Here is a 27,003-nt window from a genome sequence, read left to right as displayed (position 1 = left end):
TGAAAGGTGGCTATAGAAGTTACATAATAGGGCTGGTTTGGATTTAATGTATTCGGGGCAGGTGAGAATATCGATTGGTTGTGAGATTCCAGCTGGTCTGACTGGTATGTCTGTGAGCAGGATCCGTGAAGGGAGCCCACATGAGGCGCATGCAAATGAGGCAGGATCACCTTTGAGTTTGAAAGTCATGCATATTCACATGTGTCTTTTACATTCCCTTGCAGAGGCCGAGTGTGGGTATGCAGTTCCTGTACGTCACTGATTGACAGAGAAAAGGATCTATTCAATTTGTCTTTGATTCCTGCCGCTTATTGTCTCGACTTTTCCTGTTGACTTTTTGCCAGTATTTTTCCGCAGGATTGGTGAGTAAGTTCCTCTGATATTGGTGAACTTTTGTACCACTGGAGAAGGATTTTTATGGTTTCACTTAATCTATAATGGAAGCCGTGTGCACACCTTGAAATCTGTGAAGACTTTGGCACACATAAGTAGAAGTCAGCCTCTCAGATCTGGAAGTACCTCAAGATAGCTATTATGCAGTAAATGTTTGTATAATTTTCATGACACTGTTGCTTGCGATCATTTTCGATTGACGTGTTCTGAAAAGTCGAACGATTTAGATGCTAGGATCATGGATGTAAAACTACCTCCGTCTTCAGATTGTTTTGAAAAAATGACAGTTGACAATCCTAGTCAAAACACCGTGGGGATTAGCTCTTTAAAATACCTGACCCAGTACAAGTCAATAGCAAGGAATATTATGAATTCTTAAGACGCTATTATTGGATTGAGTGATCAGATACACTCCGGCCAATCAGAAGGTGCAGCATGGCATTATGATCAGAATGGAATCCATAGAGTATAGAAAAAAAAAACAACGACAAGAAATCCGGTTGGGAGAAATCCATGCAGGTGTACTGACTGATAATTTATCTTTCCTCTGCCGGTGTGCGTGTCTTTTTCATGGTGTGTGTGTCCGTTACGTGGACACCAAGCTTTTGAGTGAAAAAAAAGAAAGCCAACGGAACTTTTGAGAAGGAAATCAGAGATGTTGATTGCACTCTGAGGAAGACTTCTAAGGTTTCTTCACGAAGTGTCCATATCGGCAGCCACACAATCCATCCTTTGTTGATTCTGAATTTTGTTGGCGAGCAAGTGTGTTCCTTCTGGCTTCAGAATGCGACATGGACGTTTAGCGGTTTATTTCCCATTGTGTCGCTAGAAGTGCCCCTCAGGAAAGACATGTCCGTTCTTGCCCAAAATGTCCTGAAATCCATTATTTTGAAATCAGAAAACACACACAAAGGTGATTGCACCAACTGACTGGTAATAATTGCATTGCATGCATGGAGGAAAGTACAGTCTACTGCATGTAATGAGTGATAATTCATTGAATCATGATTAATTTCAATTATTCTGGATTACGTTTCCATAAATGGATGCAGGAAATATCCCAAACAATGTGCCTGCAGTGCATATTAGGTCACAAGTTAGCTTATAGGTTTCCTGTATAATGTAAAATACATTTTGGTGAGGTCCTCCCCCACACCACCACCACCACCATTTGCCAGCATACTGTAATTTCCTTTTTATGACTTAACCAACACAAGTCATACGCACAATGAATAGCTCAGATAGTTTTCATGTATATTTCATCGGCTTGTCATATTTAATTTCACTCTTCAAACATTTAAATCTCGGTGCTCCAAATTTGCATACTGAATTGCGTGCCCAGGAATGTTTGATCAAGTGGTCATGTGATCGTTAGCTTTAAACGGGTATTAAGCACAGATATTTCTACTTTCATACTGATGGAATTTTATCACAAAAAATATTTTGCATCGGTACTCATGTTTTCAGTAACATCTTGCATTGTGTGAATTTGTTGATTCTGGAAGAATATATGTTTCTCTTGAAATAGGATGTGGAATTTTCTCTTTGTTTGAAAAAAAGCAATATTTTCACGGGATGGAAATCGTATATGGTATACCTCCGTCCAAAATTTGGTGGAGGGACTGTGGGTTTACTGTAATTAGATGGAATGCAGAGAAGCAAACTACATTCGAAAAATTATATTTTGCAAGGGTAGTGTGCCTGTATTGTTTGGAAATGCTAAAGTTTATCTTCATTCCAGGAAAAGCCAATACCAGCATGTCAGTGCAATGGTTTTTGTTTCTGTGCTCTTTTCTTTTTCCAGTCCTATCTTTTTTCCTGGTAGTAGTGTAGCTCCTATTTATGCCACTGATGCATAAATAGCCACTGGCGTCGTCAATGAAGCAATGTTGGTGAAGTGTTGAATTTCAAGAAATTGAGTGTAATTTTCAAATTGAGCTGCTCTGTCCATCATTCCTGGGATCTCTACAATATCCAAAGACCTAAACTGTTATGAGAACTGTTGTGACGAAGAAACGAACAGTCTGGTTATCAAATTTGCAATTTAAGACTTCTTTGGAAAATAATTGCACTTGGAAATTATTCATATTTACCCATAAGTTACCTTTACAGTACAATGTCATCCTAATACCGACTGTACTTTCTGTCGGGTAAAATACATGAATGTTTGGTTTCGTGAATGGAAAATTTGAGCTTTACTTCAATTGTTGTAAAAAAAATCAATCAAAACTGTGAAAAAAATGCATTTTTGAGTGTGTGCATCCTTCCACATTGAAATCAAATACACTCTCACTTGCTTCATTTCAGTCAGATTTTGATAAAATCAATCACTTACTGAAAATTCTCAGTGTATAAGTGATATCATGCTTTCACTTTTAATGGTTCAGAGATAAAAGCTAGTCAAATCATAAATAGTGTTTAAGCTTTAGCAAACAATTCAAAAATTGTTGGCAAATATTGATACAAGATTGCAGCAGCAAGGGCAGAATATTTGATTTGATGAAAAATGATTAATTGATGTCATTGCCATAGTAACAGGTTGATCAATATTTTCAAATCATATCATGTGACACTCAAAATCTTTTTATCATTTTGACTTTTTAATTTGAAATTAGCCATTTACAGAGTTTGACTGTTATATGTTTATTACCTATGGTATGTCACTTCATGTTGTTTGTGTGGCATATAGAGGTACAGTTTACACTGAAATACAATAACGGTAAAACAGCAAGCAAACCCTCCTGGCGTGTCGATTTGAAAGAAAACAACACCGAATTTCCACAGCGTCATCTTTGTTGACCATACATGTCCAGTAACCCCAATAAATAAAAGCCTCTTCCACCCATTATCAGAGCTGCCGGTCACGCAATTGACAACGGAGTGACACGTCCTTTCTGTCTACCTTATTTTACAATCAACTTTTATTGGTGACCTCGGTGATAATAAAGCGCGCTTTGAATTGCAAAGCCGTGACCTTGTCATAAAAAAACACATCAATTGCATTCAGATTGTGAAAGTGCTTGTAAGAGTACAGTTATTCCTATGACAGCAATGCTGACAGAATTCCATAACGTGTTTGTTTTGTCAGGTTTCTAATCATGAGTGTGTCAGCCCTTAGACCCTCGAGAAAGGGGTCTATGGTCAGCCCAGCTTTCACTTGTGTTTACAGTCAATATGAAATCCTGACAGTGTCTTTTTAATTAAAGAAAACAGTTGTGCATGACTTGTGTTGTCAGAGCTGAAAAAAGCGTTTTTTATTTATTTATTTACAATGTATATTGTCTGGGAATAGAATCACTTGACTGTGCAGTTGCCATGTTTTCCGCTTTCATGGGCGAGCAGACACACCAAAATGTGGATTGCATTCTGTTCTATGATATGGGAGAGCAGTGCAGTGGGGACTGTGAAACTGTCCGCCTTTTGTTTGCGCTGAAATACATATGCATTGAAGCAAGGGCTGCCGGACTTGCGGGGTCAGTCTTTCCTTTACATGTTAATTCCTCATTGTGTTGATTCTTTTCAGTCTGGTCTCCGTGCATTATTCATCACTACCAACCCTGCATCCTGTGGTGAAAGTGATCCTGCATACCTTGAAACCTGTGAACTCCGTCTCTCTCTCTCTCTCTCTGCGCCGGGGAGAGAAAAATTCACCAAATATGTCATTACTGCTGTAGCACAGGTAAGGAAGCACGTCAGTGTTGTTTTGTTTTTACATGTATTTGACAAGAACCATTATCAGAGTGTCTTTGGTAGATATATAAAAAAAACCGAAAGGACAAAAGTGAGGGTCATTCTGATGTCACATGCAAAGCAGTATATTGAGAGAACAAAAGGCGGCTTTCAACAAAAGCATTAATCACCTCAATAATACTGGCAGGGCTTACTTGAATGCGTCATCTCAGGGCGTCTACCACCATGCAAATCTATTGCTGCTCTTCCTGCTATTAGCATGCAAATACCTGGCTGTGTTCAAAAAAAGCCACGTCTGCGCCATGATTGGCTGCTAAAAATATTCAACTGAGCGAATTTTTAAGGGCTTGGACTGGCTAGTTTTTCCAGGCCACATTCACTTTTAATCAGTACTAGGCTAGTGTCCAGTGTAACCTCATTTATTTTTGAGACTTTTAAGAGTGGTGACATCATTATTTGAGGACAAATTTGGCACCATGTTTGGGTACCACAACAGGTAACTGTTCAGCTGCTGTGTGTGTGTGTGTGTGGACAGAACATAAGCAGTGAAAGCGTTGCACATCAGGTAAGCGACATTGTCAATAACACTGACGGCCATTTTGGATTTACCATTTCTAGTGATAAAGTTGGAGAACCGTGCTAAGCAGACAGTGTTGTGAAGAAACAACTGAACTGAGGTGAACTCTCGGAGAGAAAAAAATCACCTCGGATCCTGTGGAAGATATTTATCTTTGACAAGAACTCATTCAGCGATTTGAAATCATGGCTTTGATTGCCATATTCACACTGACGTTAGTCAGTCTACAGCAACTTTCGACGGACGCCATGCCATTCTCACACTTGAAGATTCCGTGCCATATCATGCCTGGATCGGAAATCACCAGGCTCAATCACAAAGGACAGCAATACAGCTTACATGAGGAAAGCGATCCAGAGGTTGCCAGTTTGTTTGGCGTCACCGAAGACGGTATCATCAGATCCATGGAGGAACTGACGGACTATGCCAACAGAATGTTTTCAGTGGTCGTGGAACAGTTCCTTGATGACGACGCCTGGAAGGATTCCTTCAATATTTACATCACCAAAAGTGGTGACAACAGCGAACATTTGAAGTTTACGCAGGACAGATATGAGGGAAGTGTCTTGGAAAACAGCCCAGCGGGTACTGTAGTGTATGGATTTGAATCAATATCAGCCTGTAGTGAGTGTGATTTAGTCGAGTATTCACTGTTGGGCACGGGAGAAGAGAAATTCAGTTTAGAGAACAGGAATGGAATTGTCACAATACAAACAAATGAAGTTTTGGATCGCGAATCGCGAGCAAACTACAACCTTACACTCGTTGCTGCATCCGCATCTCTGGAGACGGAGACAACAGATTTACTCATCACAGTTGAAGATGTCAATGACAATGCACCTGAGTTTGACCCTGAAACGTACGAGGTCACTGTGCCAGAAATCTCTCCGGCAGACGCCATTATTGCATATGTACATGCTGTGGACCCAGATGCCGGCGAAAATGGCAAGGTCATGTACTATACAGACACAAACGACATGACATTTTCGGTTCACCCAGACACCGGAGGTGTAATCATAGGAGGACCTTTACAAGCAAAAGAATACACCTTGACTGTCTTTGCCCGTGACCGTGGTAAACCTTCGCTAGAGGCATCAACTCCGGGGAGAGTGATTATAACTGTCACCCCAGTGGACCAGAGCTTGAAATTTTCCAGCATCCTCGGGCCAGGTCCAGTCATCCTACAAGACGATGATGAAGAGCTACCAGAGATCAAGGTCAGTCTCATGGAAGATGCCCCAAAAGGATCCGTGGTCACCACTATCAAAGCACCTAGCAACGACAAATCATCACAGTACAGATTTTTGATGAATAATCCCATGAATCCAAGGTTCCATGTCCAATACTACACTGGGGACATAGTGTTGACCGGAAGACTTGACATTGATGCCCATCCAACCGAAGAAATCAATGTAGGCATCACAAAGGATTTCAATGACCCTCTGAGAGGTAGGTAATTTTGAACTGTTGCAACAACCTCAACGCAAATGGTAAAAGAAGTTCAATGCCTAACAAAAGTAACAATATGATGTGTTATAAGAAAATGATAATAAGCTTAAATTTTCTTATACATTTTTTAAAATTTATATATTAACTGAAGGTTATTCTCTTCATCTGTTGTCATGGTAACGCACACAGGTCATGTGTCCAATGTTCTTGAAGACTTTGTCTCCCACCTGTTGATCTTTAAGTGTTCTTATAAGGCAGTTGAAATGCTGCCGTTCATACTCCACTAGAAGACTGCTCAGGAAAATTTTTGTTAGGCATAGTATTCTGTAAAACCAGAGGAGTGAGTTGGTTCACGTTATAGAAGGGAATTTTTTTCTTCTAATAACTGATACTGGAGATTGACAAAAAAAAATATTTTGACATTTACTGTTACAAAAACAAAAACCATACATGTTTACAAATATTATTCCAATTTTACTTTTAGACTTTATCTACCATGAGTTGAAAGAAATAACATTTTGTGTATTAAGATGTACTATTGTTGCAAATGTTGAACTTTTATCTCGGGAAGCAAATTCAGAATAAGTCAGCATTTAAATTGTAGTGTTACTGTAAAATCCATTTAGTACCCCGATTTAAAAAGCAAAAACGTTGATGTGTTGTCTGCAAAACATGTCATGTACAGTGTCCAATTGTCTTTACTTAATCCAGCTATGATGACAAAGTTTAGCTAATCTTCTCCAATGATTGATATAAAAGCAGTGATACTATCACAGTTTTATTGTCAATCCTGTTCCATGTCAACGTTGATAACTTGTACGGCGTAAAAAAAGTGCTATGTCTAAAAATTCACAATTGTCTAAAAGCATGGCAGATCACTTCATGGAAGTGTCTGTTACAAATATGGTCAGGAGGCAAAATCATGATTGGAGATAAAAAAATTTTTGTGGTTGCAATTTGTTATTTGCTGAGATGAGATAAAGATGTAGAATGGAAAAGTGCACGCAAATGGAAATACTGTGAGTGGTTGTCCATGATGAGCATTTTCCCGGAATAGTAGTGATTCATAATTACAAATGTAAGTCTATTTTTGGTGAAGGAATGATGGGAAAAAATGGAGGCACACCTTAATGATGATGAACAATTAACTCAGTGACTCAGTGTGGCTAATTCATGTCATAGAAATGACGCCTAATTGTCTTGAAGACTGAGGTTCAAGGCAAAGTCAAGGGTGAGGAAGACATTCAAATGAAAAAAATTCTTCGTTCTTATCCGGCACCCAGGCAGAGGCATGCTCAATGCCAGTTTTTGAACAATGCTAGCAGTATCCTGTCCTCCATTGCAAATGTTGATGTATTCTCATTTTAAGATCTTAAGAACAATTACTGATACTTCAATTCATTTATTTACATTCTTCAAAGTTTAATTTAGCCACATCCTGTATCCCAGTGGATCACACAATTAAAAGTGTTGCATTATTTAGTTAGGGCATAATACCTAAATTTTACCAAGAAACCGAATGTAGAAGTGAAAATGTGAATACAATTCATCTGTAAAAGAAGTGATGGTAACAAAAAATCACCAGTTTCATACCATTTAAAGACCGACATCTTCTACACTGTGTGTGTGGGTGTAATTTGCATCTTTGCTTTCTTTACTAAAGCGACATTTTACGACATTTCCGCCGTTGTTTTTCTGTGAGCTGCCTCAATGTCCTCACTGCCAAAGTATGCAGCAGAAGGCGGACACTCCGGGGACAAACAACAAGCTGTGCCTAATCCCAATGGCACAAATGCGCAGCCTGTACGTGACGGGCATGGAAAACGAGAGTGTGACAAAAGATCGGTATTTCTGTGTTGACGCACGAAAGTCGGGTCGTTGACACAATTGTTGATGGCAGACTCATCATAATGGCTTTTTAGTGGCACAGAAAAAACCTTTCCTTTGCCAACGCATGGAAAAATTTAGGAGAGAGACCAAGTGTAGGCCAGCTGAAAGTTTGATGTACGTAATCTTGGAATATTTTACCGTCAATCAGATCTTAATCAAAAGATGTTACTGTATTTGACATTACTGACATGAAAACATAACATGAAAACAGCAAAAATTCGAAATTCTCATATGTACTTGTCACAAATATCAAAATCCATTGTACTTAGTTTTACGATGTTCAGTAAACATATCTCCCAACATACCTTTTCATTATCATCAAATTGCTCATGCTAAAAATGTGAAAAACAAACAGAAAAGATAACTTTTTGCTTTATATACATGTAGCATACACAGATAATTTTCATGGGTGCATGTACATCTGCTGCTTTTTAATAGTCGCCGTGTGAGGTAATTGCAACGAAGTGGTCTTTGTAATGCAGTAATTGTGATGGGAAATGTACAATGACAGTGATTAATAGATATTCATCTAGCGATGCATCGTTGTAATTTGATTCTAATGATTGATATGGAACTGATGTACATGGTTCTTGTGTTCGTTTTCTCCATTTCATTAGCGTTCTGACATTTCCCCTTCATGATAAATTCCATAATTAATTTGTCAAAGGGCATTGCAATGTGGCGTGTTTTGTATCATGTAGGTTACCGTGCATTTAAATGAAGATTGTGAGTTGTCTCCTGATTTTGCTGGCCTCTTTCCTGGCGTATTGCTGTATCGCATTTTCCATTTCACCTGGTATCATAGCTGATATCCAGGCCATCCAATTAAAGTAAGTTAGCAGACAAGCTGACTTCATGTTATCTACATAAACTGAACAAACTTGCTATCTTCATCATTGCAAGTTGAACAGTGTTTATTTTGTTGATAACATCAAGATAATGAGCTAATTCACCTTGGTTGGCTTCTGTTCAGAATACTTGATCTCTAAAACATGTCCTTGGGATGTCCGTATTTTTGTGTGTGCCTGTCTCGGACAGAAGAAGGGGAAAATTTACAGTGTGTTTGACTGACTTGAAAAGTATTTCACTTGATATAAATTTTATGTACTGTAGTCCCAGAATTGATTCTTGAGTACTCTATGTTAAAGTTTATAAATCACACACGTGTGAATACTGTGCATAGCAAGCTAGCTGGAAGCACCCTTAGCAACAGATCCTAATCTGTACCCAGCGACCTCCATAGTGCTGAAGTTCAACAAGGTCACTATCTTTGGAGACAGAGAACTTGAGAACATGTTGAGCAATTCGGGTGTACTTGAAGAACAAGTGCTTGAGTTCCTGTTGTCAAGAAACTCGTATTTCTACAGTGTCTGCTCATATCTCAGGGCTGAACTATAGTTTCTCCAGTTGACAACTTTACAACCATTTTGGTAAAAGATACGGTTCATAGATTTTTTTCAACGTACATGTACACTGTACATGTGCTTGAGAATTGAATCAGTAAAGAAATGTATGGTACATATAAATTGAGGAAATTAAAAATTTAATCTTTAATGTTAGGAAAGAGTCCGGATATCCGTTTTCTTTCAGCTCAGACAAGCTTCACTTCAAAATACGATAGTGTTTCTGTAGTTGTAATCATTACTTTAACTGAGGGATGAATGCACGCAGTGGTGAAATCAGTGGTAGATTGATTGCGGAATCTACAATTACTGTGTCTGTATTGCATTGGAGTCCATCTGGAAAGTCTTGTATTACCCTGCTAAAAGCTTTTTCCTTCTCTGTGTTACTGTTAATGCCAATTTTTGCGGTTGCCATTCAGATGAAATGCAGAGACCTGTAGCAAATCTTTGCCACTTGGTAAAAAAAAGAGGAAAATCCATGTTATTTTTTATCACTGATCTTGTGAATGAAATAGAAAAGAAAATCTCAGAAGTGATTTCATGTTTTTTGCCTGTATTCTGTATGTGATACTAAATCAATGTACTATTGGTACTGAATGCTACATACGTTGTATATGTTCATAAAAGCTACATATTTATCTGTCATTGTGAATTTGAAGCATATATGATATCATACAAAAAGCCGTACACCTGTATGTTTTGAAATAAAGCTGAAAAGGGCCAAAACATTAATTGCATTAGTCTTGGTAGGTTAGCATAGCCAAGGTATTTTCTCTGTATTTGTCAAAATATAAATCTAATGGCCTCGCACCTCGCACCGTTTTATGATATTTGCAGGTTTCAGAGATACCCTTATTCTCCATAAAATGAGGCTTTTCATATTACCCATACATAAATTGCAACATGTTCGTATTATTACGATGCCATCCTTATATATTTATGGTGCGGGATAACTAAGAACTACTTTGTTGGGACTATTTTAGACAAAATGTATCACGCAGCTGTGTTACGTAGTTGATAGACCTGCAAGGCATTCCACAGTGCTAAATTGTTTCTCTCTATGCAGACAGTTTTTATGTCATTTTAATGTTTTTGGTGTTTTGCCAAACCACTTCAAAAGTGCACTTGACTTTTGTGTTGACAGGGGGAATGGGGATCGTAAATTTAACAATTGCAGTAAATTTTATGCCTTATTGGAGAGTCTTTGCTCCAAATGCCCTAGTGGCGAGTCTTTGCTGTCCGTTTTTTTTTTTGATCACATGAAATTTTGATGGGCACATTTCTGCTTTGCCAAATTTTGGTCAGTGTTCTAGTATAACATCCTTACAGATGATACGTGTATTTTGTGTTCACCTTTTTCCTATACAATTAATGTCTGTGATCAGAAAACGTTTTCATGCACAGACTATCCCGAAGGGGGTAGATGTTCTACTATGATATATATTTCCATTATTTGCAATCGAAAGCTGAAACGAGAACCTTACCAATGGCAGCATATTTTAGCAATAAGAAAAGAGACAATTATATGTGAAATAATTTATTAAATGTTATTGTTTCATGAAATTGTTCTCCTTACTCGATGCCCAGTATGAGCACACTTGGCCAGTTTTTCTTGTGGGTTTGGATTCATATACCTGTCAGCACTGACTACGCATAAAATCTTACCAACCATTGTTAAAGTTTACCGTTTACAAGTGTATCCAGGCGTTTTTATGCAAAAAATTGAAAAGAGAAACGACCATAATGACTGAAAAAGACAACCAGATTTAACATGTCTACATTTTGAGCATTTTGCATGAATTATAGATAGAGCTGCATATCCTTCACGGAAACTGATCTTTTTGATAAGTTCTCCCAAGTCCATGCTTACTCTGAAGCTCATACTCTTAAAACCAAAAATCTTCTTTGAAACTGAAGTCATATTTATCTGTATTCTCACCGTTTTACTCTGAATTTATTTTTTTGTGGTAAAAACATGTAGAATGCCTCAGTATATTTATATAATTTAATTATACACTACATGTATTAAAAATATGAAAAGGGGGACTTCTGCAAATTTATGAGAATATATTGACATTGATTAATACTTGCCTATAGCTGTATATATATACATGTACCTTCAATATTTCCATTTAATGGTATGGATGAGTAGACGGGTAAATGTTTATGTGCAAATCAAAAAGACAAACTAAAATAGAGTTGTGTGTACTATACATGTATGCTGTATGTATGGCAGCTGTCAAAAATAGGAATGCACATCGTCTACATAACAACTGCCTTGAGGATAAAATGACTGACTCTCCAACTGTTTAAAAATTTTAAAGCATGTTTGGAACAGATTCATATCTCATAAAATTGCAGCTCAAAATTGAGATTCAGATCATTGGAAAACTGTAGAATGTATTCTTTACAAAAATTCGAAACGACAGAGTTCCAACACAAAACCATGTTTGTGTTCAACAGACTCCGCTGTCAGACTTTTTGACAGATGAGATAGTGCTATGCTGATAGCTTAGTTTCAGTCATCACATGATTAAATGTCGTTCATACTCAAAATTTTTCCAACAATTATTTTTTCTTGATTTTATTGAAAACAACAATAATTCAAAATTTCTGAAGGGAAAGTGTGCATGAACTCATTACTTTGAGACTGATGTAAGTTCAGATTTGATGTTTTTTGATCGTTTCAATTTTTTTTATAGATCACCATACTCAATGTGTAACACTAACAAACAGTGTGATTGGACAGAAATGTTAAACTGTCGTAGTTCTGAATTCCTATCATGCTCGCTATGGGAGAAAATGTGCCCTTGTAAATCGAGAGTAATGGGGGGAATTAAATTGAAAGAAAACAATGTAATTTGCTTCGATGGAATGCAGGTGATTTCTTACATGATGGAATTCAACATCCGCCCAGTCATCAGGTGAGATTTACGTGGTACTTGACATGAATAATAAACAAAACCAAGATGTGTGTACGCGTTCAGGATTATGTGAAGTAATGGAAAGCAATGCCCGAAACGTAAACACATTTATGAGGAACCGAGCAAAAAGCTGCACACCTATGTAAAGCAATGTGTGTGGCACATTTTACGGTCTGAACACTTAGTTGCATCATAATTCAAACATCTGGCAGGTGTATTTTAAAAACCACCAACTTTCTCTTTTGTCCTGGCCGACCAAGGTGTGTGCTAAGCTCGCCTCCTCAGATGGAAAAAAAAATTGCGAGGGATGACTGGTAAAAGAGGAAGGGCGTATCATGTGATACCATTTTAAATAAAAGTGTGAAAGCGTCACCAATTTGTCTTTCCCCACGATCAAAAAAATGTGTGTAACAGTTTGTTGCAGTCTAAAAATATGTTCTGTGACCTGGCTGTAGAGTTGTTTCAGTAGAATTAGAGCTTAAATTGGGTGTTTGTGCAAGGGTCAAGGACACTAAATTAATGTGGTATGTTCATTTCGCGGATTGTTCCTCAACTTCTCTGAAGTTAGTCCAAATACACTCTTACAACACGTCCACCTGTATCTGACATCTTGTCAATAGTGTGCATGGTATTCCTGTAATGGGGATTTTTATGGTCCCTCTTATGATGTTGACTTTTTGATAAACACATTACTGTGTTTGATATGTGGGTGCAGGTCAATATGCTGTTTGGTTGGCTTGAGGACAGGCTTGTTGAAGAAATGCCTAAGTTTCTACGAAAATAAGTTAAAAGCTTTCATTTTGTCAAGGAAAGACCTCCTCTTAATGACATGCAGTCTCTGCAAGACTTGTCTCAAATTCTGTGCCAATTGTAACGTGTGCAGTGTCAGAAAATGTGTTCTTGACCACCTTCAATAATGTTCAACCAGTGTCGTAAAGCTAGTACGATGATGTTGATATCTCGTAAATTTTTCAAAATTATATAAACTGAATCCAGTTTCCTTGTATTTCATTTGGCCGGTCAGTATTATTGATTTGTTTTTCTGTTATCATACATGTATAATCCCCTAGCAATCTTCGTAAAAATTGAAATTCGACACCAGTACAGAGTCATTTGTCTGTGAAATGCTAACAAAGAATATTAATGATCATAGCAACAAATGACATATCCACATGACTGTAGAATGCGTTCCTGCGTATCTTTTTGCTGATGGAAAAGATAAAAGCTTGAATCAAATTCTTTTCAAATTGAGATGTTTTTGCGGGGTTAATTGGCGTGCATGGTCGTCTTTGGTTGATGAAATGCAACGATAAGTGTTTAATGCGGCGAGCTCTCACAAACTGTTGAGCTCAGGTGTTGATCTGCACACCACTGGGAACTGGTCAGACATGCTCTGAATAGAACTATGCTTGTAACTAGGTTTTAGTTATCCGAAGTGTTTTTTCCAAAACCTCTCTGAGTACAAGCACAGCATCATTATGTTAGCACTAGAACATCCATCATGGCTCATATGCCCCTCAGGGAAGCAAGCTGCCCATACCCATGCGCAGTTGGTACGTGCCGTCAATTGTTGTTCATGGATGATGTCATTTGTTTGAAGATGAGCCATATTAGGTGTGTGGAAGGCCATATAAGGAAACTGCATCATAGAATGGCACACCTTGTTCAGGAATCCCATTTTTGGACAGGTTGGTCGCATTATTGATTTGTGTAGGTGTTTCGGTGGAATATTTGTCCTGATGGTTGTCTGCTTTGACTAACATATCAACTATTTGTTTTATTCATTTGTACTCTAGGCAATAAATCCATAAAAAATCGAGCGAAAAAAATTAATCTTGTGAATCAATTAATCAAGGATCATTCTCTCAGAAATGCAATACAGTAAAGTAATAGAAAAATAAAAGCAACTTGTTGAAGGTAATGTGTTTGTCAGCCAAATTGCTTGGCCACGTATAGATGTTGCATGAAAAAAGCTTAAAAAATGTCATTATTATGTTCAACCTCTTGACTTCCCGTGATCTTTTTTCTACCTTGTGTGGGGCTGTTTACCCTTGAGTGACCTTGGCCGCTTGGATCTATGAATAGCAGAATTAGAAAGAAAAACAGCCTGTGTTGTTTTGGCATCATCCCTACTAGAGCTACCTGTTTGAATTTTGTCAGTGTGACTTACGAGACTGTTATCCGGATTGAATTATGAAACAGAACTCAAAGACAAACACTTCAGGTTTATTGTTTTCACTATACAGGAAATACTCAGACGTTGACAAACACACAGAGCTGAGCTTAATTGTTCTGATGTGTGGCCTTCATGTACGTGCATTGATTGGCCTTGCGGACATTCCTCCGATTCAAACCCGGTGAAAGAACCGTTTATCTGCTTTCACCTTGTTTACCTTTCGCCAAACCTGAAAATTTGATCCTGGCCCCCACCAGCCATTTTAAAAGGTTTTCATAACAAAAACAAGGCAGAACTCCGGTCTCTAGGGTGTGTGTGTGTGAGCAACGGTGGTTGTCAGTATAAAAAGGGACTGTTTTTGACGAGAGTTTGTGAATGGTGTGCCCAGGCTGTGCCCGGGTGTTTTCTGTACGAAGTCCAATAGAAAGTTGAGTATTCAGGCAAACAAACACTCATCCACATTTTTGTGAGGCCCTTGAAAGGGGTTGCGCAGCAAGCCAGCATGTGCTTGCATACCTTTGCTCTGAATCGTCCAATATTTTCAGTCCATTGTGAAAGAAACAATTGTTTTTTCGAGACGGTCTGCCAGAAGCAGAATTCTTTTCTTGTTGTCTGTCATTGAATTGTTGCAGGAAGTGTCTTTGTCCAAGAGAGGGAGAACAAAGTAGAGGAGTATTTGTGTGGGCAGTTTACTGTCAACCAAGAAATCGAGAAACTCATTATTGCTGTCGTGAAAGTTTAAGTGTCTGTGCCACTCAAGAGGTGACTAATGTGCACCATAGATTTAAATTATTCATTTCAGAATGATCATTTTTTTTTAAATGTTTCTCGCAATATAAACGTGATAAGATTTTGGAAAAGTGGTTGTGTTTGGGTCAAAGCAAAATTTTTTTGAATGGCCACAAGTATACATGCATGCCCCAGGTTGCATGCATGCCCCAGGTTGAACATTCTGGATTATATGGTGTGTTGTCTGCAAATGCAGAATTTAGCCATTGTTTGTGACAATACCTCTTTAAAAGAGTCTGTGTTTATGACATTTTTAAAGAGCACAACACTGTTGCTCATTGTGTGGAGGAACAACAAAGAAAACCAAACACTGGCTGCCATATTACTTCTCCCTCCCTCCCTCCTGTTCCTTCCTCAAATTATTGATTTCATCAAGTCTGTCTTACACAGCTACATGTACGGATATTTACAAATTTCAACTCCTGTTTTGCTCTCTGACGATTCACACTTTGTTTGTAGAGTAACTCACCAAACACAAGAACACATGGGGGAAATACAAATCTTAAAAGCTTGTAAACTGCTATTTTGTTGGCTCTGGCATCCTGGCTCTTACAAAAGTATAAAGCAGGAAAATAATTGTGAGTGTCACACACAGGATGTGAGGGAAGAATTAGCTATGGATAATGATGCTTGTACAGTACTTGTGTATAGATCTACCTGTTAGAAAGATCCCATCACTTCAAAAATAAAGATAGTTCACAACACATGATAATACGTTGAAATTCAAACCACTCCCAGCAAACACTTGTATATTTCATAACATCAGTTTGACATTCAGTGATTGACCACCCATTTTTATACCATTCAAATTAAATTTTTTTTTTTGGTAATGTGAACACTGTTATTAACAAGTTACTGAATTTAGACTTCTTGCGACTGATTACAACAGCAGCCCAACTCTCGCACTCACTTTTGGCTAATATGGTTGTCTTGCAGAGGCTCCGAAAGAGCAAAAGGTCATCATCACGATAATTCCATCTGAAACTGATAAACCGGCGCCACCAAACCAAGTTGTAAAGCCACGTATTCGCCGTGCATCAAAGCCATCATTTGATCAACCCAGCTATGAAGGAACAGTTGAAGAAGTGGACGGCCTTGCATCACCTGTACCAGCCTTTGTTCCTCGGGAAATATTAACAGTAAGTAGCCATGTGTACAATTCGTCATATGTCACACACAGTGTATGGTGTTGTAAAAATATCTCATCCTGATAAGTGTCACTTTGATGTTCATTTCTTGCGTAAATGTAAGTGATGTGAAATACTATCCTTTGGAAATTGTTCTTTTGAGGCAATGATTCAACTTACTGGAAAAATTTGACTTAATTTGAACAGAAAAAAATGGTCATGATTTGAAATTGCCAGACCAACAAATATGCAGTATGCAATAATCATATAGCTGAATCACATAGAGGGTATATTCCAGACTTTATAATAATAGGACAAGTATTAGTGCGTGAATGAATGTAATTTTGCCACTGATAATTGGGAAGGTGTACTGTTGTACATTTTTGAAAGAAAAACAGCAGCACAAAGTTGGCAGAGTTGGACACTGAGGGCGCTAACTACCAAATACATTATTTTGTGAATACTCATACATGAATATTATTGTTTTGATGCAAGTCTGGCTATATCCCACTACAATTCATAAACATTACCTTTGTCGAAGTCTTTTTTTGATTTTGTTTAAACATCCAATTTGTATTAATATATCCATTTAAAAAGTACAATTTCAGACTTTTATATTTTTATTGTATTCCGTTTTTATGACAAGGCAGTTTAGTTGATTTGTAAGTGTTTCATGATTTCTTTGTAGGTTCGTGCCAATGGTGATCCATCGAATATACAGTACAGAATCCAACAAGCTGAGTTCAGAGAGGACTTTGCAATTGGTCTGACAAGTGGCATCATATCCAGTAGAAAGCATTTAGACCGTGAAGACAACAAAGGTCAAGTGCGTGAATTCACTGTAACAGCATCCAACTCTGCCGGCACCACATCGGTGGAGGTGCTTATCAAAATCAAAGACGTCAATGACAATGCCCCTCAGTTTCCATATCCCCCGTACATCGGATCCTTCCCTGAAAATGGCGCACCTGGTAAGTATCATCTTTGCCCGTGTCAGCTAGATTTTGTTTCATATTTTAAGGCACTGCATCCAAAATACAGAAGCAATTGACACCTTATGTGGTGATAAAAACCAAAAAATATGGGCTGCAACAAGCATATGAAATAAGTTTGTACATTTGCAACGCATGGAACTAAATGAGCAATCACTTCAAGCAGAAAGTTTTGCATGGATTTTCATTCATGCCAAGATATGATGGAATATTTTCATATCCTATATTATGATATATGGATGTACAGCCTCAATTTCAAAGATAACAATGTACTTGCATCAAATTTCATATAATTATACTCTGTTACACCTCTGTGATACTGTGTATTTTAAAAAAAGTATTTTTTGCATGCTTCAATCTTTACCTTTTTTCACACTTACAGTTTACATTCTTCTTTGCCGCCTTTCTGTGTATTTTTTAATATCGCTTCGAGCTGGGAATACTTACACTTTTTACACTTTTTTGTAAACTTCCCTACATAGTACCCTTTCATGAAGTTTTTCCATTTTATGGAATGCCGTTCTGTGTTTCACATACATTGTACCAAGCATTCCATAAAATGCCATGGTGAGACAACCCACATAAGAAAATCCTCAACTCCAAAGAACATTAGCATGGTGTCGATGGCCTTTCAGCTTCTTTTGTACGTCAAAAGAAATATTGTATTCTTTGAAAGAGGGTCTGGTATTCTTATGTTGGTTATGACTAAAAATCTGTGGTACGCAGATCACAAATAAAACCATTAGACAGTATCACACCCTGATATAAAATTTATCAAATGTAAAAAGGAAATAAAGTGACTTTTTTTAAAAAAATAAACTTCTTTCCACCCAGACGGTAGAAATACGGCAGGTAATCTCCCATTTTTTTAAAAACGTTACAGCTTTTTTTATTACATTATTATCCCTTTGACCACTTTTTCAACTTTTATAATACCCTCACAGCAGAATGAAGCAATTTTTTTTGAAGACGCCAATTTCATTATTTAAAATTGTGCTTTGCGGACCATTACATCATCTCATCTAGTACCATCTTTGGATTTTTTAAAATATTTTTTCATTCATTGCAAATGTGCTATTTTTGGAAAAAAAGATAGAGCATTGCTGTACTCTTTAATTTTCTGCAATGCTCCCATCTCCCCCCCCTCCACCACCACCCCCAAGAAAATTAATATCATCACATTTCATCTCTAACGCTTTTGGGCCTGACAGTCTGGTAATATATATCTAAATTACTGCCATATATGACTTCAGGCCTGAAAGGGTTAATCCTGCTATGCTTCACCCAGTCATCTAGCCAAAGCATTGCCAAAAACCAACATGAGTGCAATTTTGCAACCACCTGTGTTTCCTCTGATGTCAAGTTAGTCTCAGGGAATGATACTGAATATATCAGAGAAAATTTTTGATATCAAGAGCCCATCCTTTCCATTAATATGCTTTTCGAGATCATTCAAAATTAGTATGTCATCGGACGGTGGTTTCAAAGGTTTTACTTTTTCCGGTTACCCAGAGGAAACACAGTATCCAAAAACTAATACGCATGCCAACCGATGACTCTCCTCTCCATATTGTAGTTACAATTGACTTCTTTCTTCAACAAACACCACAGACTTTTCACTAAACCAACTTCTGGCATGACTGACACGACATAACTCTTTCACCTTCAAATTCCACGTGTATGGCTGGCACCATGCGATTGAAAAGTAAATACGGCAATGTTCGTACCTGAACTTGCAGTTGTGAAAGAGTTACAAGAATGTCTTTCTTGTTCTCACATGCATGCTATGCATAGTAGTTTAGTCAGTAGATACTTCTAGCCATTTTCTACTCTGATTCCTTCAAAGATGTGAACACTTTTTAGACTGTCTCTATCAAGTTACAAATATTCTATGCATCCGTATTCTGTGTTGTCATGGTCCTGTTGCTTGTAATCCCAGTCTTACTGATCCCAGTCACTCCTATAATGAACATGCTGCCCATATACCTGGATGACCCTTTCATTGTGAAATGTGTGTTTCTGGCACTATTCAGGGAATGAGTGGATTACATGTATCTGTTGATTTACTGGTTGTTCAGTTGGTCTTGTGTGTGACAGTATCACTTACAATAGCTTCAACTGATTTTGCTGCTCAAAATGGAAGCTGCAGATGAAAATTTTTCATGCCTTTTCAAGGTTTCAAAGTTTCTTACATTGATTATGACTCCAACCATCCAAAGTAGATCTCCCCATTGAAATCAAGGAACAATTGGATAACCAAAATGATTTTCTTTGATCTTGTGTGAATCAGGAATTGGATACAAGCACATGTATGCTCTACATTTTCAGAAATTGATTTTTGTGGCTGTTGGTTCCCTCCATCTCAAAAAATATCAGAACACTGAAATGATTTTAAATCATTTACTGTTTATAGGTGTCACGGTGATGACCATCCAGGCAGAAGATCTAGACGATCCCAATGAAGGTGGCAATGCCCTCGTTCGCTACTCCATCCTGCGAAACGCGCAGAACAGCGTTGGCCAGGCCATCTTTGCGATTGACTCTGAAAGTGCCGTGATCACAACCCAGGTTGGAAACTTGGATAGAGAAGAGATTCCATCCTACGATATTGTTGTCAAGGCTGTTGATGGGGGTGCACACACCGGTGAGTTTTCACAAAGCCATCAAGCGATTGTAATTCAATTCAACAGCTACATTATGAAGTTCAGGCAGTGTGCACACTAGCAGGTACTCTTGCATCACGCAAGATTTTAGACAAGAATTTACTGATTGCATAAATTGCATGTACCTTATCCAACCTGATGATCATGTTGATAAGTCCATTGGCTGTTGTATTTTTGAATACAGATGTTGGCAAAATTTCTAAAATTTTAAATTTGTCTCCCCTTTGACAGAGCTTCATCACAAGGGCAATTGAAAGTATCTCATCTCAAAGTGTTCATTTCATTACACTCAAAGTGAGTTTTTCCATGTCAACTTTTTCACTAGAGCTCCTCTACATATGCTGTTAACTTTGTTTTCAGCTATGCTTTGTCAACTTCAGGCTGTCAGAATATTTAAAAATGCACTTTGAATGTCTGGTGACGGAACGTCTTTTCTCTGTATCTATAGGAACTGTGACTGCCACTATCTATGTCAGTGACGAAAACGACAACCCTCCAGAGTTTCCGCAGGCCAAGAGTTTTGTGGAGATCTCTGAAAACGTGCCGGTCGACTCTTCTGTGTTTAAAGTGATAGCCATTGACAGGGATGTTGGAATTAACTCCTACAGCATCATCAGTGGTAATGTCGGTGAAAAATTCCGGATCGAAACTGATCCAGACAGCGGCTATGCCATTGTCAAAGTAGCAAAGGTATGCTTGTGCATTTTATGACCTGGTACAATTTGTTGTTATTTGATAATTGCGCTATGCATTTTTTACACATGCACAGTGAAAGACTGAATCAACATGGTTGCAGTCAAGGAAAGCTTTGTTTTTAGTGAACGAGTATTAAATACTCAGTAGATTTGATCATTTCAAATCTCCTTCAGTCTATAATGCCAATGAATACAGACTTAGTTCTGAAAAGAATTAATGATGGCCACCATGTGAAACTCTATCATGTACACATTCTTGGTGAAGCTTTACTCTCCATGGTAGTAAAGCATACCAGAATCGTGTTTCTGTTTTCTTCTCAGGAAAAGTTACCATTGTTCCATCCATGTTACGAGCACAATGGTCCCCTGTGCCGTTGTGTTTCAACCCCACCTTTTGCATCATAAATGTACAGAACTTTTTTCTCACCTGAAGGGTGATTTTTGTCAAGATTTTAAGCATGACATTTTTCTGTCTCTGCCAACCCCAGAAAATTGACTTTGAACTGAATGAAAGTAAGTTTGTCCTGACCATCGAAGTTGACGATTCTAAGAACACTGCCACAACTGAACTTGACATCAGAGTAATGGACGCCAACGATGAAGTTCCCAGCTTTAGTCAGCCGCGGTATTTGGCCGAACATCCCGAGGATTTTGCAAAGTGGACGACAATAGGGACTGTCGCTGCAACTGACCGAGACAAGTCTGAAAAATTTAGTGAAATAGAGTGAGTATGAACCTGAAAAATTTTTTGGAAGATAAATACTATCGATGTATCTTTTCAACTCCAAATCTATTTTTATCCAATGATGATATTTCTTCAGCGTTTGTCAATAACGCTCCTGCAGCATTTCAACTACTGTTTTGTTGCCATTATCTCATACGACTTGACTATGTCAAGAGTTTTTTATGTTTCCCCTGCCAATTATCTAGAGATATTTTACTAGTTATGGGTGGTGATGAAATTTTATTCTGATAATATCTAAAGTTAAATTCTGTATGGATTGCAGGTTCGAAGTCGTACGAGTGCCAGAGTTTCCAGACAGCAGCTTCTTCACTGTGGGCAGTGCCAATGGGTCTGTCATGGCCATCAAAGACCTGGACAGGGAACCATATGAAGACCCGGACCAGATACGTGAAAATTACATATTTACGGTGACTGCCACAGACAATGTACGAGGTATGGGAAGACGTCACCTGGTTTCTTCGCAAACTGTGAAATACATTTGATTTTATACTCTGCACAATTGCATAGGGGCTGTTAGGTTTTTGAACTGGCTCATGATTCTGTGCAAATATTTCTAATTATAATGTGCTGAATCTGCATCTTTCAAAGAATGGATTTCTGACAGCTTTTCTCCTACAGCGCCCTCTATTGAATTTCCTCAATTCTTTGACCTATTCGCTCACAATAAAATTACAATGAACTTTTGCGATTGATTTATTTCATTATATAAACACACACTGTGAATAGAAGCTGCTTTGTGTATTTTTTAAGTTGCTTTGTGTAATACTGTAGAGAACTTGTTGAGTGCCGCCATAGGTAGGGGCTGTTGTTTCCTTTGTTTTTATATCCAAGATGACCTCATTTTAAGCATTTCCTCTCACTTTTCCACCCAAATACATGTTAAGTTTGTTTTCTCTTCCACTCAGTGTGTTATATACCTTCTTTCTCTGTATGTAGGGCAAAGTGGTGAACGTCGTAACACTGCCACCGTGACATTCACTGTCAGCATCACTGATGTCAATGACAATGCTCCCGAGTTCCTGCCTGGCTACACTCTCTTGGTCCCGGAGAACACTCCAGCAGGATACGAAGCCGGAGTGGTTGAAATCATCGATCGGGATGATGATAGCAACGGCCCACCATTCACACACAGAGTCATCGATGATGATGGTATTCTCTCATTTTTTGATGTCAGCAGTCCCATCGGAGTGGAAGACCGTAAGTGACACCTTTGTCAGTTGTGCCTCTGACATACCATTTGATAATCTTGAAATTTTTTTACACTTTTGAGGATCAGGCGGGGTTCTGACAGGTTTCTTACATTTTCCAAGTGATATTATCATGTGATCATAGAAATCTGATTCCAGGGGAATCTTATGAAATCATTAGACTTCTGAATTTGTGAAAAAGTAATGATCCAGTCGGCTGTAAACACCAGGAAAAAAACGCAATCCACAAAAATATAGTTCAAACCACTCCAATGAAAATGATGGGAATTTACAAGCATCACAGTGAAATGGTTGAAGTATTGGGATTGGTCGTTTTTGAGATGAAATATGTCAGATGATATGTCATGTCACATTCTCTACTGCCCTCAGTGTTTCGGTCACGAGTTCAGACGAAACAAGATCAACTTTTAGCCTCATCTGAAATCAAATTGACTAGGATTTTTGCAGTTAACGGCTTCAGAAATATAAGCATTATGTTTCTCATGTGTGTGATCTCTCAACATTGAACTTTGACTTTGAAAACAGCATCTTACTGAATTCCCAAGAAATGTAGATCCATGACATCTGATGCAAATGATTCTTCGCCTCTGCAGTCATTAAGTAAAATCATTGTGATGGATAGATTTCATGAATTCTGATCTTTTCCCCTGCAGAGCTCAGAGTTGTTTCCTTGGAGGAGTTCGACAGAGAGGCCACGCCGTTCTACTATATCCCTGTTGTGCTGTCAGACAAGCACGGCGTCTCGGCCACGCAGACGCTCACAGTCACCATAGGCGATGTGAATGACAACCCTCCGTCTCCAGCCACCAAAACCATACTGGTGTACAGTTACAAAGGTGAGTTGTCGGCCTGTACCCTTGCATTGAATCACACTCCAGTTGTGTCAGTCTACATCCCAATCTATGGGAATTACAGTGTACAACAGTGATGAGGCTGTTTTGATCTGTTTACCCAGTCTATCAGGGCTTGACAATTTTTTTTCCAGTTCACTTGTCCGTCGGACAAGTGGATTTTCAATTTCACTTGTCCTCACAAAAATTTTACTTGTCCTCCATTTGTAATAATCAGAACCAAAATACTTGCGACGAATTGCGTAGCGGCTTTCAGGGCTTTCTTATTTTGGTAATTTTGGCCGATGTTGACGCCGAATTTTCTCAAAAGCTCACATTGAAGTAGCCCTGCGTACGGTCTGTGTGTTCCCGGCGTTATACGGCCTCCACCACAAGACGCCGTATAACGCCGGGAACACACAGGCCAGTACACAGGGCTAACATTGAAGGTATCATACATCGGCTTTCCGTATTTGGCAAGCATAAATGCCGTCGTAAAAAGATTGGTCAGTTTCTGTCGCTAGTCGTTGTCATTCGGTTTACGCATTGCGAATGCATGAGATCGGGGTGTTGGCAAGTGAAACCGTATCGGGTTCAGCAGGACCCACAAAATTTCCACAATTTTTGTCCCCGTCACGATCTCATCTGTGATGCGCCAAACAGTCCGAATGCAGTTGACTAAACTCGTGAGACCTTATTGATTCAACGCGAAACATTTCGCATCCGTCAAAAAAAGCATTCTGCTTGGTTTGGCAATGTCGGGGTATTTGAGACACGTCGTACAGAACATTTTGGAACCGTCATATTTCAACCAAGGCCACTGTGCTTTTCATTTCGGGAGATAACATCTACGGCGTTTTTCCTCATCATAATGCTTATGTTTAGATCTTTTGTCAGAAACATCGTTCTAATCATCACATCGAGTTGTTGATTCTCAGACGATCCTATTCATGCTGGCCCTCGTGGCGCACAACGTCGTTTCTCAGAGTTACACAATGCCCATCGTCGTAAACTACGCACCTCTTTACGGCAAAAGCTTTGCTTGATTTTTGCGTAGCGTAGGTCTGCAGAGCAGTAATTACGCTCTGGCTCCCGAAAATGCACAATGCCTTGTATGTGTTAGTGGAAATATTACCGTAAAATACTCATATTTACAGCGATCACTCCACAAACTATCTGCCAACAATGTTCGTCTACCTCGCGAGGCCGCATAAATGATTTTGAAGTACAGCACGGTCGATCGCCGATAAGCAATATGATTGGGTTTTGCAATTTTTTACCTATTTTGTTGGGGCGGAGCAGTCGGCATACAACAGAGAACTGCTGTTGACGCCAAATTTTAAGCGACTTTTTTAATTGGATGATGAAACAATTTCTTGTCGATCATCGAAAAATTGCAACATTGTGTGAGTCGGCAAGTGAATCTCAGAAGAACGTCACAATTGTATCTAAAAAAAGTCAGTGATTGACATTTATTTTGTGTGAACGACAACGCAAATCGGGCGACACGTGCACAAACCGCAACTTAGGTTTGCGTTGATTGCGCCAGACAACTTGTCCGGCGGGCGACCAGATTTTATTTTTGACTTGCCCGAACGTAAATTTCACTTGTCCCGGGCGTCGGGCGATAGGAATTGTCAAGCCCTGTCTATGAATGCCTTGCCATCAAAGTTTGAACCGGCAGCTTATGAGAAATTCAACTCAATCTTTTCAAGTCATTAAATTCTAAACTTCAACAAGGTATTTTGTATCACCTACATTAGTATCAGTGTAACTGATTTTGTACATTCATCTGTAAATATGATTGTATTGTATTAAAAAGTGCATTGAGATTATTTTAATACAAAGCGCTGTATAAGAAAGAAAGTATATAATTTTTGATCATATGAAAGCTTGATAGTACATCCGAGAATGCTCTCCATAGAAATTACTTTGAAATTTGACAGAGTAACAGAAAGTTCACCACAAAATGAACTTGAAGTCACGATAACCTTTTTTTTGTTTTAGCTATCTTATACTTATCAAATTTAATTGTTATCTGTGTTTGCTTTATAATGTATTATCAGACACTAATATCCCTGTCTTAGGGGATTGCAATTAGATGAATCTAGGGGTGCATACAAATTTACCAATGGCTCTACTATGTTCTCACATCAGTGAAGAACTTCAGGTTCAGTGTTCTCCACAAGGGGTTTTTGACGGGCGGTGCGCCCGGCTTCTTTTTGTCGTGGGCCACCTTTTATCTCGCCCGCCCACCTTTAATCTCGCCCGCCCACCTTTGTTTTCTGTCGCCTAAACTGTTTTCACAGTCAGTTGTCCGAACAATATCTGAAAGCCTATTGAATAAAAATGACAGCAACTGACAACGTCGTGTAATAAAGAGGGGCCGTTCACACATCTGTCGGTTTGTTTTGCGACTGCATGCAATCCTCAATGTTCTCCCCGGGCCGTTTAAGAGGATCGCCCCGATCCTTTATTTTTTTCGCCCGATCCTGTTTCATATCCGTCGATACTCTTTAGTAAATGTAGTTGAAGACCTATTGTTTCTCAGCGGCGATTTTGTCACGCTTTTATTTCAGCGAGCTTTTCAAGTGTGAAACGGCCGTAGTGCCGATGAAAACTGGCTAAGACTTCAATTCAAAAAGCTTGAAATGTGTTAAGCTGCCGACCGTACCGTACAGACACCGTCCATTTCATACTTCATTTCAATGTGCGTTTGATCAAGTTTCAAAATCCGTGACCGTTTTAACGGACAGGGTACACTCAAAGGCCCGGTGTTGCATTTTTGCCAGCGAACACTCTGTCAAAGCATCTATGCTATAGTCAACTGCCATTGCCGCCAATGTCTCGTACTTGTAAGGATCCGAAGGTCAGGAAAAGTGATTTCGATCAGATCTGGCTAAAATCGTAGGATTGGTTGAGACAAATATCAGATGCAAAAAAGTATGGTACTTCGCGTGTTCAGGTCGTTGCGTATCCGAGCCAAGTTAGCCATTTTGAGATCCGTGTACGTCCACATGACATTGAAGCCATGTGTGTCATTTCCTGTCACGCATTCGTAACTTGCATGGATTCATTCGATTGACTTTGAGAAGCAGTTGCGTTTGATCAAGTTTCAAAATCCGTGACCGTTTTAAAATATCAAAGGCACATTGAAATGAAGTAAAAAGAAACTGCACGAGCTAAAATCATCATTCGTGTGATCATTCGAATACAGCAGCTATGTACATACGGTTCTGTACTGTATAGTTCAAAGGTCGCGTGTGATCGAGATCAAGAGCGCCAGCGTGCTCCACACAAACATGCATGGCAGCCTACGCCGCGCAGTTGTCGAAGTTTTGTACGTTTGCCGAACTAAGAGTCGATGAAATTTCAAATCTTTCTCTTGGAAATACTTGGTATCATTTTTTTTCGGGCCTCTCTTGTTATGAATTGAGTTTTAAAGTCAACGT

General features: G+C 38.7%; 1 protein-coding gene across 1 annotated transcript in view; it reads left to right on the top strand.

The window, feature by feature from the left end:
- The first annotated feature begins 220 nt into the window (after positions 1 to 220).
- The window catches only part of LOC139140845 (neural-cadherin-like), a 38,507-nt gene continuing 11,724 nt past the window's right edge, over positions 221 to 27,003 (top strand). Inside the window, exons 1-11 of the mRNA XM_070710295.1 lie at positions 221 to 362; positions 3,917 to 4,072; positions 4,702 to 6,109; positions 16,228 to 16,430; positions 17,107 to 17,389; positions 19,824 to 20,054; positions 20,522 to 20,763; positions 21,257 to 21,492; positions 21,776 to 21,945; positions 22,450 to 22,710; positions 23,375 to 23,557. Coding sequence (XP_070566396.1) covers positions 4,846 to 6,109; positions 16,228 to 16,430; positions 17,107 to 17,389; positions 19,824 to 20,054; positions 20,522 to 20,763; positions 21,257 to 21,492; positions 21,776 to 21,945; positions 22,450 to 22,710; positions 23,375 to 23,557 — 3,073 coding nt within the window. The 5' untranslated portion in view covers positions 221 to 362; positions 3,917 to 4,072; positions 4,702 to 4,845. The remainder of the gene's footprint in view (positions 363 to 3,916; positions 4,073 to 4,701; positions 6,110 to 16,227; positions 16,431 to 17,106; positions 17,390 to 19,823; positions 20,055 to 20,521; positions 20,764 to 21,256; positions 21,493 to 21,775; positions 21,946 to 22,449; positions 22,711 to 23,374; positions 23,558 to 27,003) is intronic.

This window comes from Ptychodera flava, chromosome 9 (genome assembly GCF_041260155.1).
Source record: "Ptychodera flava strain L36383 chromosome 9, AS_Pfla_20210202, whole genome shotgun sequence".
Lineage (NCBI taxonomy): Eukaryota > Metazoa > Hemichordata > Enteropneusta > Ptychoderidae > Ptychodera > Ptychodera flava.
The sequence above is the reverse complement of the archived record's forward strand: the minus strand, read 5'-3'. Positions and strand labels throughout refer to the sequence as shown.